Source organism: Melozone crissalis, unplaced genomic scaffold (assembly GCF_028551555.1).
Source record: "Melozone crissalis strain CALT ecotype California unplaced genomic scaffold, PUWL_Pcris_2 ptg000016l_1, whole genome shotgun sequence".
In the NCBI taxonomy this organism is placed as follows: Eukaryota; Metazoa; Chordata; class Aves; order Passeriformes; family Passerellidae; genus Melozone; species Melozone crissalis.
This window is the reverse complement of record NW_026535794.1, coordinates 5060126-5077087: the sequence shown is the minus strand read 5'-3', so window position 1 is coordinate 5077087 and position 16962 is coordinate 5060126. Positions and strand designations below refer to the sequence as shown.

Sequence of the window (16962 nt, the reverse complement as noted above, 5' to 3'; positions counted from 1 at the left end):
TCTATTGCTCTGATAGGAGGGTGAGCTTGGGCTGTCCCAGGAATTTACAGTTGATCCAGACTGTCTGCCTGTGGCCCTCAGTGCAAATTATGCACACAGCTTAATTCCTGGAAGTGTCACAGCAGCTTTGAAAGCAAAAGTGAAGGTTTGGGCTGTTTCCTGCTCTTGTTATAATCAGATGGAATTTTCACTCTGGTTTCGTGCTGGTTTTCTGCTCCCTCTCGATTCGGTGTTGCGCAGACCGAGCAGTTCTTTCTCTAGGTAGGATTTTTAACCATTCAAGCTGTTTGGTTGCTTCCTTTTCTCCTCCTTGGTGTTGGAAATGGCCCTGGGCTCTCAGGCTGATGGTGCTGTGCTGGGAGGAAGCTGCAGGAGGAGGAAAAACCCTCTCAGGGCACTTGGATGCCTCTGCTGCTCTCTTATCAGCTTCCCTTCCTGCTCGTCTCTCTCAAAATAGGCTGGATAAAAATCCCTGTGCTCGGTAGCACTGAGGCACCAGAGCTGCAGAAAATAATTTTAATCCATGCTTGGGATCATTCTTGGTTCTCTTCAGATTTGTTGCTGTGTTTGAATTGATTTGACCAAGCCAGGAGGATTTCAAAGTGCTTTTTCCTCCCATTTGTGACCAGTGCCTCATATTTAACACTCCAGGATCCTTGTCAGTGTCCTGGGGCTCTCACTGACTTCAGGGCAGCCTGCAGTGACTGCAGGGCAGGAATTTCTCACTCCCTCTGCAAGTCTGATCAAGTTCTTGAGGTGTTTCTCCCTTTTCCTGTGCTGTCACACAGATTTATGACCAAGAAATCTGAGGGTTTATCAGGTGGCTAAAATGGAATTTGATGTTGTTTTCTGTCAGAGTGTGCTTTAAAAGGTGCCCATCTGTAGGTGGATTTTGCCTTTGTTCAGTCTAAAATGAGGCTTTTCCTTAGTGAGCAGGACAGGCTCCAGCGGGCCCAGGCCTGCGTGAGTTTCTTGGTGGCCAAAAAACCCCAAAAAACCTTTCTGGGTGCAGGAGTTTGGCTGAATGAAGGATGGGAGGTCACTGAGCCCCTTCTGTGCTGGTTTTGGGGGCAGATTGAAGGCAGAAACTCTGGAGTGCTCCTGGGCACACACCTTCCATGAGGGATGTACAGGGCACTCACTGCTGCTGAGAGCTGCCTGTGCTCAGCTTTTTACCCATGCAGTCAGAGGAAAGCTGGTCCAGCCTTGGGGAATTGCAGTTTGGAAGGCCTAAATTTAGGTTTCTGCTTTGATTCAGCACTGCTTTTGCATGTCCTGTTGTCAGCCTGTTCCCTAAGTGAGTGTTACCCCACAGGGATGCTGTGGAATCTGAAGTGTTAAAGATGGTGTTGCTTTAGGGTTACATTAATAATGTAAAAACACATTAAAATATCATGTAATTAAAACGTTCTGCTCTTAAGGAAGCACAAGTTGTTTACCCCAAGATTTTAAAGCCATTGAGGTCCCAGGTTTGTGGTGTGTTACCTTTGGTGTGTGCAGAGGAAGGCAGAGTCCTGTTCTCCATTCCTAAATCAGGTTTGCCTCTTTCCCAGGTGATGGTGGGGATAGACTTTGTGAAAAGTGGTCCATGACCCTGTTGTCATGTCAAAATTAACCTCTGTGTATGTTCATTACAGGGTGGATGCTTGAGAGAGGAGGATAAAGCACCAGAGTCTGGGACCAGTGGAATGGAGGCCTGATGTAGATGGAAAGATGGGTAAGAACTGGATTCCCCATGAGAATTCATTTTCTGCAGCCTGATAATTTTGGTTGGGACTACCAAATGTGCCAGCAGACTGGGGGAAGTTGCTAAGATGCTCTGACTGTTACATTGCTTTCTGATTTATGTTTAGCATTTTAGTGGTGCCAAAATTGGACAAATTTTCTTCTTATTCTGAGTGTGATCTGATGGTCATGTTCTAGGTGGAGTCTCTCCTTGTATTTCTCTGCAGAGCATCTTCATTTTCTGCAGATCTTCTCCCAAGGAATTTTCTGTTTCAAACAAAGCTTGAATATATTGCTTTCCTAAGTGGTGACCTGGATTGCTTCCACCTTCTCCCTCTTCTGCTGGAATAGTTGTGTGTCAGATGCTCTGAGGTGCTGAGGGAAACTTTATTAGGTGGGAATTATTTTTAGTTCTGGAGGTACATTATGATTTCCATCTTATCTCTATAGATAAGAACTTTCTCCTAAAGAAAATTCATTATGTCAGGAATTGGGACCACTTGGAAGTGCCTAAATGGCTTCCTGACCTGGGGACCCAAGAAAGGAGGAGAGATCTTGGAGGGTTCCTGCCTGAAGCTGAGCACTTCACTTGCACATCTGCAGCATTTACACAATTCACCCTAAACTTTTCAGGGATGGCTGAAATGATGCTTTAAATAAGAATTAAAAAGGAGATATGTGTTAAATTTAGGGTTTGTTCTTGCAGATGTGTAGACTCACAGAAGGGTTTGGGGTGGAAGGGACCTTACAGGAAATCTCATTGCAACCCCTGCCAGGCAGGGACACCTTCCACTATCCCAGGCTGCTCCAAGCCCTGCCCAGCCTGGCCTTGGGCACTGCCAGGGATCCAGGGGCAGCCACAGCTTCTCTGGGCACCTCTGCCAGGACCTCAGCATCCTCACAGGGAAGAATTTCTTCCCAATATCCAGTGTAAATCTTTTCTCTGTCAGTTTGAAGCCATCCCCCACTATGCTGTCACTACCGTCATAAAAAGCCTTGTACAAACGTGATTCAGAGCTTGGTAGTGAGTTTAGAAAATCAGTCTGAATTTAGAAAATTAAAGCCACTGCCACGCCTTAAGTGTTTATTCTCCCCTATGGAGAAAGGAGAAGAGTGATATTTACCCATCCTGGCTTTGTGTTATTTTTGCTCTTTCTCTGTTACCTAGAAGAGAGATTTTGTGGGAAGAGAACTAATTTAAAGCCACCTTTAAAAAAAAAAAAAGGGAAGGGGAGAGAAGAGAAAGTCCAGATCTGCTTCTTCAATATAAAGAATGACAAATTTCAGTTTAAAATCCCTGGTGACTAACCCCAAAATTTTTTAGAAACATTTTCACTTTGAAGGCAAAAGCCCCTGCTTTGTCAAGGCAATGTGGGTTATTTTAACAAGGAAAGCTCAGGCTTGCCCCAAGCACCAGCAGGGAAGGAGTTGGTGGCTCCAGCCCAGTTCTCAGGAGATTGTAACTTTGGTGATTCCTTGTACAGAGAGTGGCTGACAGAACCTGCTCAAGGTGCCTTCAGCCTGCAAATGTAATATGGGTGCACCAGGGCAGCATTAATTGTGGGAATTCTGTGGTGAAGAGAGGCACTGTGGCTGGTTTTGGGGATTTTTGGAGCCTTGTGCAGGTTTGGAGTTGTGCTTGCAGTTGGGTGTGGGTGGAAGGGGCTGTGCATGGCCCTCACCAAGGTTCATTGCTGTGGCTCATCCCCAGCAGCATTCACACCTGTGTGGGGTTAGATGTGCCAGGATGTGTCCAGATGGGGTAATTTGAGATCCTGAGTCTGCTCTGTGGGGATCAGATGGGTGAGATGCTGTGTGTCCCCATCAGTGTCACTGAGAGGTGTTTGTCTGTGAAAGAATCACTGTGATAGCTTTGCTGATGCACAGGAATTTGGGTTGAATTTTGAGGGTTTCACTTCTCTGCCTCTTCCTTGTATATGTGTTTGTTTACTCCATGCTTTGGGATGAGGGAGTATTTTCAAGGAAAGTACAGAGAATTTGCAGTCACATCAATGATTTCCTTCTGGAAATTTCCTTCCTCCCTCCCTTCAGAGGAGATGTGTTGGATGAGGTGATCTCAGACAGCCTGTTCCAGGTCTACCTTTTTTTTTTTTTTTTTTCTTTTTTTTCCTTTTTCCAGGATCCTATTTATAGCCTTCCCAGTGTCTCAGGGTTCAGCACAGGACTGTTCACTCCCAGGCGAGTTCTAGGGAAGTTGCATGACCTTGCATGGAGCCCACAGGAGGGGAAGTGGGGACTTCTGGTGTCTCTGTGTTGTGCAGTGCTTGGGCCAGCCCTGGGTGCTGCAGCATCTCTGTATGGGCCAGCTTGGGACCAGCCCAAGTCCTTGGCACTGAGTCTTTTTATTCATGTTACAGTTCATTTCCAGCTGCAACCTCTCCTCAAGTGTCGCAGACATCTTTTATGGAAAATCTTTTTTTTTAGGATTTTTCCTCCTGAGAAGCTGAGAGGCCTCAGGAACAAAATGTAAACATTGATTATCTGCTGCTGTGGAATGCAACAGGTGCATCTGGGATTGGCCCATGTTGGATGTTTGTAATTAATGGCCAATCACAGTCAGCTGGCTTGGACTCTCTCTGAGACGGAAGCTTTTGTTATCATTCTTTCCTATTCTATTCTTAGCCAGCCTTCTGGTGAAATCCTTTCTTCTTTTAGTATAGATTTAATGTAATAAATATAATAATAAATCAAGCCTTCAGAAACATGGAGTCACATCCTCGTCTCTTCCCTCATCCTGAGACCCCTGTGAACACTGTCACACTCAAGGGTCCAAGACTCTTTGTAATTTGGTCAAATGACTGTTTATGACATTTTTATGGTGTCTGCATCTCCAGTGCAACACAGTGGAAAAACTGTGCCCAATAAGTATTAAAAATTGCTGTGTTTAAACATGACATCACAGCAAAAATAATATTTAAAAAGCCTGCACAACTTGGTACAAAAAGCACCGGCTTGTTTGTTGCTCAAGTTTTATTCCTTTTGTTTTAAAAATTATTCAAGTGTTCTCAGCTGTGGTTATGAAATGTTGTGTGTGTGCATGTGTGATGGTGATGATAAAAACTGCAGGAAGGCTGATCTGTTCTGCTCAGGGGGCATCCATATAACTCAAAGGTTTAGTGCTTTGCTGGGCAGAGTGTGACTTTGCTTCAGCAGGAAGGTCACCTGAGGTGTGGGAGCTGGGAGAGTGATGTTGTTTGTAGTACTGACAGAGTGTGTGTGATTGCAGGCTGGGCTGGCAGCAGGCACAGCAGCTTGCTGGGAGCTTGTTTGAGCAGCCTTGGCCATCCAGCCCAGTTCCTTAGGGATTTTGGGGGCTGCTGGAGCTGGTGGGGGCAGAGCAGAGCCTCTCCCATGGGTGTCTCACCCTCCCTTGCTGTGTTTTCCTCATTCCTCAGCAGCCGCTGCTTTCACTCTTCATTTCCTTACTGCTCTCAGCTTTCCCTTTGTATGCTGAGAGCTTCCAGGAAGGATTAATTCATGTTGAATTGCAGCACTTTATATTACAATAAGACACATCAGGCTTTCTGGCTCAGGTTTTGCTCTTTTTGAGAGGTGTCTGAGTTCAGAGGTGTCCATGGTCTCCTTCTCCCTTTCCTGGCATGACGCTGCCAATTTATTTACAGACATGACAGGATGGGGCTGCTATGGAAAGTGCCTCAAGCTGTTTATTTTTCAGCATCAGTCTCATTACGTGATTATGATAATGGAAAGATGCTAACAGCTCACAATCCAGGCAGCAGGCCAGAAAACTTAATTTTACAATATACTTTATAGGCTTCTTGACCAATCACACAAAGCAAAAGCATATTGACAGTAGTTCTGTCTAACTACCATAAGTACATGTTCCTTTGGTTAAACAATGCTTGCTTATTTCAAATACAATACCTGCTTGTAAAAGACAATGCCCAGAGCTCCATTCATAAGCTTAAACTTCTTAATATCTTGCTAGATAAACTTTCTGCCACTTAGAAAGCCATTCAGACAAGCAGTAATACATAGATTAATTGTTCTATTTGCCCTTATCTTTTCTACAGTTTAAATAATTTTTTTCTGCTGGCATATTTCAAAACTGCTGCTGTTTTGAAACACTGTTCACAATTCTGCTGTATCTGAGGCTTGTCTTCTGCAGTTTTCCTAAAACCCTCTAATTTTATGGATTTTCACAATGGCACTGTACCCATTGTGCCCAGGGCTCAAATTTAGGGTGCTCTGGGCAATGTGGGATTGGATCTGCATCACATCTGAGATGTTGCAGCTGTTGCTGCAGCAACAGAATAGGAATTCATGGGCTCTGAGATTTTGAGCACTGGAAGTCGCTGGGCTGGGAGGGAGAACGAGTTCTTTATGATCCCTCAAATAACCTCCAGAAGTATCAGAGTCAGTCAAGGGAAATAACTCGCCAGTTACATTTCTTTGCTGGGTAAACATTTTCCCCCTTTCAAGTGTGCTCAAGAGAGAGGTACAGGTTGTGGGGAGAGGCAATATCTTTTATTAGACCAAATGACAGAGGTGGAAAAATCCAGGCTGCCTTTTAAGCATGTAAGTCCTTCTTCAGAAGGAGCAAATTTTAAGCTTAGCAGGGGAAACTGCTGGAATAATTGGCCCAAGTTTAATTCAATTATGTTAATCCATTAGAGGAAAATTAGTGTTTGTGGAGCAAAGGGCAGATTTAGCAAAAAAAGTTGTGAAAGTTTCTTGTGGAATGAGAAACCTGGCACCTTTGAAGTGGTGAGGAGTAGCAGAGCTACAGGCATGGAAAAATCTTCTTAAATGTGGTTAGTTTTGCTTTTTAAGATATAAGATTTTTAAGCCTCTGCTTGCAGCTCTCCTGGAGTAACTTTAATTCACAAAAGCAAACGAGAAACAAGGGGTTTGTCATGAGCAGTGTTGGGTTTATGGTTGGGCTCAAAGATCCTGGCTCCTGTTCAGCATCACTGCCTGGTGAGAGGGGCAGCAGCTGCTTCCCCAAACTCTGCCCTCTTCAGTAAATCTTCCCCCACCAAAAGTCACCTAATTCCACCCCATTTGCCCCATTAGCCAGGAAGGGGTGAAGGCTCTGAGGTGGCTGCGCCTCCATGGGTTGTGCTCCTGAGCTGCTGGAGATGGGGAGCTGAGAGAAGGAAGGAGAAACAGTGTCAGGATGTTTTCCTGGGGGAAAATTGGCTTCTTAGCTGGGCTTTGCCACCCTCCAGGCATGTGGGGATGTAGAGGGCGTGAAAAACACCAATCACTTGGTTTTAAAATTTTTAAAGTTTAATAGTAATAAAGTGGTTATAAAAATAGTAATATAATTAGAGTTATGATAATTTGGACAGTTTGGATTAGTACAATATGAGACAATAGAAATAAAGAGTTACAGATGTCCAGGTACCTTTTTATAGGCAGCATAAGCCCCAAAAAGGACCCACGTTAACAGAGGATTAACCCTTAAAAGCAATAACCTGCTGCATATTCATACACCTCATACATGATGCATAAATTCCATTCAAACACAGGATTGTGTCTGGTCATTGTCAGCTTCTTCCTCTTAATCCTAATGGTGTCCTCATGGCTGAGCAAGATGGGAAGAAGTTCATTTCTATTGATAATGGAGCCATAAATTCTCTTTCTCGGAAAGATTCAGGTGTCCTGTGGCTGCTATCTCAGTGTGAGTCCTTTCTTTAGGAAAAAAGGATCCTACATAGCACAGTTTCTATTTTAACCTTATGTTATAACCTAAAACTATATTTGACACACTACTTAAGAAAATTAATACAGCTTTACTTTCTAACACAACACATATAATATTCATTGTAATATTTGCCAAAAGCCAATCATAAAATACCCATTTTTCCCAGGGGCACTCGTGGTGATGAGTGTGCCCAGGGATGGGCTGAGCAGGGTGAGCAGCAGCTCTGCCAGGGGCTCCTCTCCCCTGGAATTTTACTGTGCAGGGATGGCTATTTTGGGAGTGGAGGCTTGTGGTGAACCACAGATGTAACCTTGCTTTCCCTCCCTGCTGAGCTAAACCAAACACCTTCTGCATCCCAAGTCCTTTTCCATTGCAGAAGTCCCTGCTGAGCCTCTGGGCTGAGGGAACGTGGGCATTGTGCCATGGCACAGCTCGTCAGGAGAAATTCCTTGTATGATTTGTGGCCTGACCACTGAAACTTCCACTTGTGATCAAACCTGCCATCCCAAATGCTTTGGGTTTGGTGTTTGTGAGGCACTGATCACTTGGTTTTAAGGGCACTGAGGTGCAGTCCCAGCAGCTTTGCGTTTGCTTTTGGTTTTTCCTGGGGAAATTCAGAGGGCATTGAAGTTCTTCATGATCTCACTCTGGCTCTGAAATGGGTTCTGCCATAATACATGGATTTATGTGCCAGTTTAGTCTCTTCTGCTGTTTTCTCAATGCTCTCATTAATTGACTGGAGCCTTAGCATGTCTGTATTACATTGAGGGTGTTTGCTTGTTTGAGTGCATGAGTATTTTAGAGACTGGTTGGGTCCTGTTATTGGTGATTTGATTTAGTTATATCTGTGATACATATATAACTAAATCAAATAGTAGTATTTTAGTATTAATATTTGTACTAAATGATTTTAGTACTATATTAGTATTTATTTTTATTATTTAATAATATTTTAGTATTATTTTATATTAGTAATATTAGTATAATTATTTAGTATTATACTATATTAGTAGTAGTATTATTTAATATTATTTTAGTATATTTAGTAATATTTTTAGTATATTTTATAAAATATAACTATTTTTTATCATTTAAAAAATAATTGGTTTAGCTTTTTTAAAACAGGTTTTTGCCTTCCCTGGAAAGGGAATGTGTGGGGTAGTGTAACTGTGCCCTAAACCCACAGATGTTCTGTTGGGCACTTGGTGTGATGGAACCTCTGTAGCTGTCCAAAGCCTCTGATGGGGGTTTGTTTTTTGTTTCTTTTCACAAAGAAGTGAAATCAAAAATCCAAACCAGTGTCATTTCTGGAGAGCAGGAGTTGAGCATCAGTTTGTCACGTTGAGAATCAACAATCTCCTCTACCTCTGCCCCCTTTAGCATCATAATTCCCTGAGAAGAAGAAATGTGCTTGCAGGAACCCCCAGCACATCACAGCGCTGCTTTCCTATGTGAGCTTGTGTGTCCTGAGCTCCAGGCATCAGTGAGCAAACTGCTGCCAAGAAATCCAGCGTGTCAGGAGGGATTTCCTCTCTTCCTCCTGCAGAATTGCTCTGCTCAACCTGCTGGGCTGTGCCCTGCCCAGGGCTGACCTTGGCATCCCTTGGGTGGGGCTGCAGAGGGAGAACAGCAGGACCCAGCTGCTGCTGGGGTGCTTTGCTGCCTTGCAAAGGGAACGTGCTCCACTGCTGTGTGTGCTGGCTGCTCTGGAGGAGGGGAATTGGATCATTTTTCTCTTTATCAGACTCTGGACACGGCTCCAGACAGTGGCAAAGTGCTTTGTGCATGTGGGCTGAATTTATGGGGAGGTTTGTCTGGATCTCACTAGGTGGGTGCAGGCAGCACTGTGCTTGCCACAGATCAGTCACAGACAGCCCTTCCAAGGGGGGTGAATTGCACAACAGCACTTGTAGCTCCCTCTCAGAGTGTCTGGGTCCCTTCTTTGCCTGCATGGAGGCTTTTGTTACAATCCAAATCAGGCTGCTGAGCCTCAGCTCACTCAGCTCCTTCCTATTGACTGGGAAAGTCAGTGGTGGTATTTACTTACTGATTGAGCCCTTCTGTTAAGAATCAGGATAATTTCATTTAGTAAAGACCCTTAAAATCATCAAGTCTGTGCTGGTTTGGTAACTTGGCCCCTGGTGTCTTGTGCATGGCCTGGATGCTGCCTGTTAATGGTGTTTGCAGGTACTGCAGAAACCCCAGGGCTGGGATCTTCTTTGTCTCCAAGCTTTTTCTTTGTCTTCAAGCTTTCCCCCCTCTGGCTTTTGGAGAAAAGGCAGCATTTATCTTCACCAGCAAGCTCTTTGATGTGTGCTCTCACATGGGTGATTGCTGTCCTGTTCCCTGGGCCAGGAAAGGCCTGGCCTGGTCTGACACTGACATTCTGGGAGGGCACTGGGCAGCCCAGGTGGCTGCTGGTCTGACAGATGTGGGCTGGAAAACCTGGGCCAGGTTTGCTGTTAGCCCCTGCACACACAGCAAACAGACATGAAAAGGTGCTTTGGCCACTGAACATGATGTGCTTCTCTGCTATTTCCTCTTGATAAAAAAAAAAACCCACAAACAACAAACTAAACAAAACAAAACCCTGGAAAGAGCTGCAGAAATGAATGAAGTATCACTCTAATGGCAGAATCTGTGTATTTCCATTTACTTAAATGAAGAAGGGTTAAAAGGAGATAAAATCAGTCTGTGAGTACCTGGAGAAGATGTGGAATAGAGGGCTCTCTAAGATACAGGGCTATCAAGATCTAATGAGCAGAATACAAAGCAAAGCTGTGTTCTCAAACTGGAATTGAGTTGTTGTTACAAGGAGGGGTTACTGGAGTGAGTGCATGAGCTCTCCAGCTGAGGCTTTTGAAGAGGCTGTTCTGTGTGATTCCAGGTCAAGGCTGGGATGTGGAGGCTGCTAAATGAGTTGCTGTGCCCTTTGTATACAGCCAGGAAGGCCAGATCAAGTTTAGTCCTCTCTGGATTTCAGCTCCTTTAATGTGTTTAGCTCTGGCTGCAGACTGGTGTGGTCTTGAGCGAGGCTTTTGTCTGTCTCTGATTTCTGTCCATCAAATGAGGCATAAAACCCAGCCCATCTCCCTTTGTAGCAGTGCAGCTGGAATTCCAGCAGGACAGGGGCTGCCCTTTGCAGGAGCTGAGTGATGCCAGGGGAGTGAGTCTTGTCTTTCAGTTCAGGGTCCCTTTGCCAAGTGATAAATGTGGTATACAGTCTTGGTAAGTGATAAATGTTGTATACAGTCAATCCAAAATTGTGTGTTTTCAAAAAAAACCAGCAAAAATGAAAGGCTGGTGTCTCTTCTTCGGCATTGTCAGAGTCATCATCGTGTGGCTCCATATTTATTTTCGCTGTGTTGTGTTTACATTTCAGTATTTTTGTCACTATATACTCAAAGTCTAGCCTATGAATGGGCTATTAGTGAAGGTGACAGTGTTTATTCGTGGGCCCCATCCTCTCTTCATCCCCCTCTCAGCTTTCCCAGAGCTCTCCCCTCTGCCTGGGGACATCCCCAGTGCCTGCATCACCTTCTGGAGAGGTGGATGCTGCTGCTGCTGGAGTTTACCCAGGCAAAGGCACCATCAGCACCACGGTTGTGAGAAGCACCCTGGGATCCTCACAGTGCTCCCAGCTGGGGTTTCTCTGGGTCCAGGTGCCTGCAGGGCCCTGGGGCTGTGTGCTTTGCCTTGCTCAGGGATGACTCACAATGTTCTTCCCTCCTGCAACGCCCAGGGCTTTTCCCCACTCTTCCCAGCCCTGGTTCTGCCTGGTGTGTGTGTGTGTGAGAGGCCCAAATCAGAGCTCATCGTGTTTTACAGGATCTGCTTTGCTTCTGTGGGCTCCATCCAGCTGCTGCCTTTTTTTTATTATTATTTTTTTTTTATTTCAGTGTTGAAGGAAGCAGCTTCATGGAACTACCATAAACTGCCTCTTAGCAATGACCTATTAGTGCAGCCAACAATAACAGCAGTGTCTAGACCATCTGAGCACTGCTAAATTATTCCTTTGTCCCTTCTTCATTTGCTTTCTCTCCTGACTCTTGAATTGTTTTGGGTGGTCCCTGTTGACCTTCAGGCTTTCTATTTCTCCCTTTTCAAAACTTTTTTTCCTCTCCTTGAGCAGTGAACTTGCTGTACTAAGACTGAAAGTCCAGGTTCCTCTCTCCCCCACGCAGGCTGGAGCCAAGGCCACGTAGCAGCCCTGGAAATGTGTCTCTGAAGGGCAGAGAGATGTGTCATCTGCTGCCTTTCTGGTGTCACTCCCTGGCTGATTTTGCCAAGTAGACAAATGCCCCAGATTGACAAAATTCACAGAATTCACAGAATGTGTGGGTTGGAAGAAACCTTCAAGATCATCGAGTCCAACCCAGCCCCAACCCCTCAACCAAACCCTGGCACCCAGTGCCACATCCAGGCCTTGTTAAACACACCCAGGGATGGGGACTGCACCACCTCCCTGGGCAGCCGTTCCAGAACTTTATCACTCTTTCTGTAGACTTTTCCCTGATATCCAACCTAAACTTCCCTTGATGCAGCTTGTGTCCTCTGGTTCTGTCAGTACCAGATTCACTCTGGTAGTGCCTGGGACTTGCAAGCCCTAACATCTTGCAGAGCTGAAAACCTGATGAGAGAAGGAGGCATTCTGGTTTTGATAAAGGATCCTGCCAAAATGGATGAGTGTATTGTAATAAAAATACAAACCCTGTCTACTGGAGCTTCTTTGGTCATTGATTCTTGGGAGTGCTCTTGGCTTTCTGCTCCTGTGTGTTCCTCTCCTCTGTGTGGCTGTGGATATTTCCCCCCACCCCCAAACCCCTGGGAAATTAATATCTTTTGAAACATCTATTATTTTTGGTTGGAAGTGATTCTTGGTTGGATGGGCTGGCAGTGTGATCAAACAAGCTTTGTCACAGGAAGCTGATTTAAAAAGCACAAAATTAAGTGTGTTGGTGGAAAGTAGAGAAGAAAGGAATGAGTTTCCTACTAAGGGAAACAGCTGAAACCTGAGGAATGGAAAAAGAGGCATTGGGGACAGAGGGACAGCACTAAACACAATTTATTTTTATGTTTCATTTTTGCTGTCTCTATAATCAGCTTTTCTCTGTCCTGATCTTCCATGGTAGAAATAATCCTGTTTTCATGTTGTGTTGGAGATCAAGTGGGATTTGTTGTACAATTCATCCTGTCAGCCCCACAGTACCTTAAGTGAATTTGTGCAGAACGATGCCGGAGTGGAGCTGGGCCAGGAGCTTGTCCAGGAGCAGGAACCTGAGAGATTTCCAGGAGTCTCCCAAGCCCACAGAGCTCCAAGGATACTTCATCAGTGTTGTGCAACTCACAGATGTTCTGTTCTGGAGCCATGGCACAGCCTGGGGAGGTGTTGGCTGTGCAGCCTTCTCACAAGGCTGGAGGATATTTGGGTCCTGCCAGGGCTGGATCAGGAGAAGAGGATTTTCCCAATTCCTGACAGTTGGCATTCTGTCCCTGGGAGAGCCATCCATCCTTCCCCCTGTCCTGACTCAAACCCAGCCAACGAGAGCAGGAGCAGCCTGTGACACCCCCCTTGCTGGAAGGGCTTGGGAGTGGCATTTGGATTTAATTATCCAGTTCTCTTCAGTGCTTGTTTGAATTTTGACTGCACTGGCTGAGCTGGCTGCATCTTTCCATGGAACAAAGTCCTCCACCCTTCTTGGGAGTCAGCTGGGAGACCCCAGCAGCAGTCATTAGGATGGGCAGGAGGCTCAGGCTGGAAAGGATCAGTCCCTGAGCAGGGCTGGCCTGGAGAGGACTGGCAAGTGTTGGTTTTGCAAGAGATGATGCAAACTGTGCTGCTGCTGCTCAGAAGTTGCTTCAGAGCCTGGTGTGGGGGGTTTTGTTTTGAGCAGTTGAGGCTTTGGTCGTTGCCTCCCTGAAATCACAGCTCTCTTGGAGTAAAAACACACTGCTAAAAGCAGATGGTAAATACTTAAGCACATAGAAATACATTCGTTGAAGGAGATATTTTATTTCTGCTTGTGCTTAAGTCGTTTTTCACCCTCCAGCAGCAGAAAACCACCTTTCCTGCTTGGATAGGAAGAAGTTTTCTTATCTTATTTTGCAGCAGTGATGTCATGGAAGTGGATTTTAGTTTTTTGTCAATCAGCGCTCATATTTTGTAATTAAAAATCCTCAGATGCTTTTCAGAATGCTTTTTTTGCATTGGTTTCTTAGTAGATAAAGGAAGGAAAATGCTGATTTGACAGTCAAATACAAGAAATAGCTTCTCTTTCCTTTTTCTTCAGTACCTGATTCAGGACAGCTGGAGCTCAGTTTTACACCACTTATTCTATTCAGTTGATGTTTGGGTGTTTCTGGAAACCAGCTGAATTAAAGCAGTTACTGAAAGTGAGTGGATTCTCCTTGCTTTGCTGTGCTTGGAGAGATGCAAAAAGTCACTTCAGGCAGAGAATTTCAGCCTAAGAAATGTGACTGGGTTTGCAGCACCAGGAACTTTTAAACCTGAGTTTGGTGGACCCAGAAGTCTGTTACAAAAAAAGTTTTGGCAAGATTGGTGTGTAGATAGAGGAGGAAGACAATGTGACGTAAACCAGGGCCCTGGTGGGTTGAGCAGAGATTCCTCTCCTGGAAGATTCTGCCAGGGGGGTTTGGAGGTGGGAGAGGGATGGGGAATTATTGGGTGATTTGGTTCTGTCTCTGCCTGCTGGCCCTGTTGGCCCATGACATTACAGGTTGTGTTTTGTGTCAGGCAGTGCAGGAAACTTTTGTTGTCACTAGTTGGAAAAAATAAAAAGAGAAAAAAAAGATGGTATGGGGCACTGTAGAGATTAAAGCTTTGGTGGAAAATTCCTGGAGGGTGGTGTAAGGGGGCTTTGTTTTTGTGGGTTTGTTTTAGCTCATCCCGCCCCCTGTTCCCTCCCCCCCAACAAAGAGGAAGGAAAAAAAAAAAGCATTTTTTTCCTTATTTTTTCTTTTTTTTTGTGTTGGGTATTTTCCTACTACAAAATTTCTGTGGAAAACTATGCTTGTCCCAGAGGTCCTTCAAAAAAAACCAAAACAAACCAACAACAACAAAAGAAAAACACCCCAAACCCAGACTTTGGGGACATTCTGGATGTGTTTATTTGTTGTTGTTGGTTTTGGGGTATTTTTTTTCCTGAACTTGAACTGAAAATTAGCTTTTTTTGAGTTTTTAGCACTTCAGGTTGTGCTCCCTGCCACTCCTTTTGGAAACACATATCTGTACTTCTATATATATAATGTGGGAGGCAAAAGTGATTACATTTTCATGTACTTACATATGAATTTTATTATTTTATCAATTATATTTTTAATGTTGATGTACAGCTATATGTTTATATATTAAATATGTATACACACATTGCCTACAGGAAAATATTGGCTTTTTCCTAAGAGTTTGGTGAAGGCATTGGAGCTCATTTCTGAGCTATGAAATGTGAGACTGGATTTTAAACGTTTTCCCCCAGTTTTTCCCCTGATTTCTTTAATATACCCTGGGAGCAGAGCATGCACAAGAATTATTTTTCTCACATATCTGAGTTTTTTTGTAGCTTCATTGCTCACAGAACCCAGCAGGAGGAGCAGAACAGGAGGAGATGGTGTTATATCTGAGCAGGAGGATCCAGGACATACACCTCCCTGGGGAGAGATCCTCAGTGTTTGGGTCCAGTCCTGTCTGAGTTCATATGGTTTTTGTCATTTTTCACATATTTGTGGACTTTGAGTTAAATCTGCAGGCTGGCCTGGCTTAGGGGTGGTTCTGTCCCTGGAGACACTCATTTTTAGACAAGATTTGTAGCTGTATTTGTATTTTTTGCAGTAATTTCTGCATGTGGCTAACATTTGCCTTGACTGTGGCACGAGCATGGGGTGAGCAGTGGGTTCTCACACCCTCCCACCAGTGTGCCCTGCCCTAGGTCCTGACAGAGTTCTTGCTTCTTGTGCTTGGTATTTTGCCTTTAACACTTCACAGCTGCTTCAAGAGGCCACAACCACAGATGCTGAAGTGCTGGAAAAGAGGAGATTGGTTTCAGAGTCAATGGTCCCTCAGAGTGCTCCTGATACTGCAGAAATCAGAAATCCCACGAGGGCTCTCAGCATCTTCTCCCCAGCGCTGCTTTCTCTCTGTTCTCATGGATTCCTTGCCCTCTCCTCTGGTTTCTCACTGCTTCTGGTTTGGAAGGTCAGGTGTGGCTCTTGAGCACCTTGAATGAAGAGGGAGGAAGGACAAGGACACCCTTCTCTACCCTTCTCTAGCCCAGGTTCCTCCAAGCCCCATCCAACCTGGCCTTGCACATATCCAGGGATGGGGCAGCCACAGCTTCTCTGGGCAGCTGTGCCAAGGCCTCACCACCCTCACAGGGGAAAATTTCTTTCTAATATCTAATCTAAATCTGCCCTTTTTCATTCTAATGGCATTTTCTTGTGTGCATGTCCATATTGAGAGTCCTTCTGCAGCTTTCTTGCAGGGCCTTTCAGGTGGGGACTCAGGAATGAGTCCTCATTCTCTGTCTCACCTGTGATGAAGGAACCTGTGTTTTCAAGACAGGGTTGGGAGAGACTGTGGTGTGGCCTTGGAATGCCGCTCTTAACAGGAAAGCTTGGCATTGTGTCTTTTGATCCATTTGTGTTGAAAGTTTCTCTTTGCAGCGCTGTGTTTTCACTCTGCACATCCGAGGGCAGGGTTGCTTTCCACGCTTCAGTTGTCTCTTCTCTTCTTGCAGATGAAGAAGAAGCTCTGAACTCTATTATGAAGGATTTGGCAGCGTTGGGCAAGTGTGGGGGGCTGCTGGACAACAACAGGAATAAAAGTGTCCACTCCAACAAACAGGTATGGCTTTGCTGCTTCAGGCCACCCCAAGCTCCAGCAGACCGCAAAGGAGGGCATGGTGCTTGCCATGCTGGCAGAGCAGAGTTTAAATGTTAGAACTGAAGTTAACAAGTGCTCAGCACGTCAGAAATATCATCATTTTACCAAGCTAGGAGGCTTATGACCTCTTTTTGAAGAGCTGAAAGGAAGTTACAGTCATCCCTATATCACAGTGGAGCAGAGAAGGGTAATGCCCCAAATTATCCACAAATATAACAACAGAGCCTAAAACTGGGTTTAAATGTCAAGTCTCACCTCAAGGCACTTCCAGCTGTTGTTTAGCTCTGAAAGTAGCAGAACTTGTTTCAGGCTGTGCAGCTTTAGGACTTGGATAAGTCAATTGTTTTCTATTGACAGCGTTAATGAAATACAAGATTTATTATGTGCACATTTTGTTTCAGATATTTGAAAGACAGACTGCCAATTCTGACTGTAGACACCCAGGCTCTTTGGGGAGGAATAATGTCATTCTTATATAAAGTGTTTAATTATGAATTACTGCTGTTTATCTTTATGCTCCTAAACATTTTGGCCATGTTGCACATTCAGAGTTGTTTTGGTGAGCAAAAAACATTGTCCCTTGAGCAAGGTCAGAAATTATTTGCTGACATCAATACAATAGCTGAAGTGGATTTAATAGCATGTTTGT

At 44.7% G+C, this 16962-nt stretch overlaps 1 protein-coding gene across 2 annotated transcripts in view; it reads left to right on the top strand.

The window, feature by feature from the left end:
* LOC128935555 (mitogen-activated protein kinase kinase kinase 3-like) overlaps positions 1-16962 on the top strand; it is an 80928-nt gene that overhangs the window by 22731 nt on the left and 41235 nt on the right. For both annotated transcript variants that reach the window (XM_054273973.1, XM_054273972.1), the window contains exons 2-3: positions 1638-1717; positions 16168-16274. In XM_054273973.1, coding sequence (XP_054129948.1) covers positions 1714-1717; positions 16168-16274 — 111 coding nt within the window. In that variant the 5' untranslated portion in view covers positions 1638-1713. The remainder of the gene's footprint in view (positions 1-1637; positions 1718-16167; positions 16275-16962) is intronic.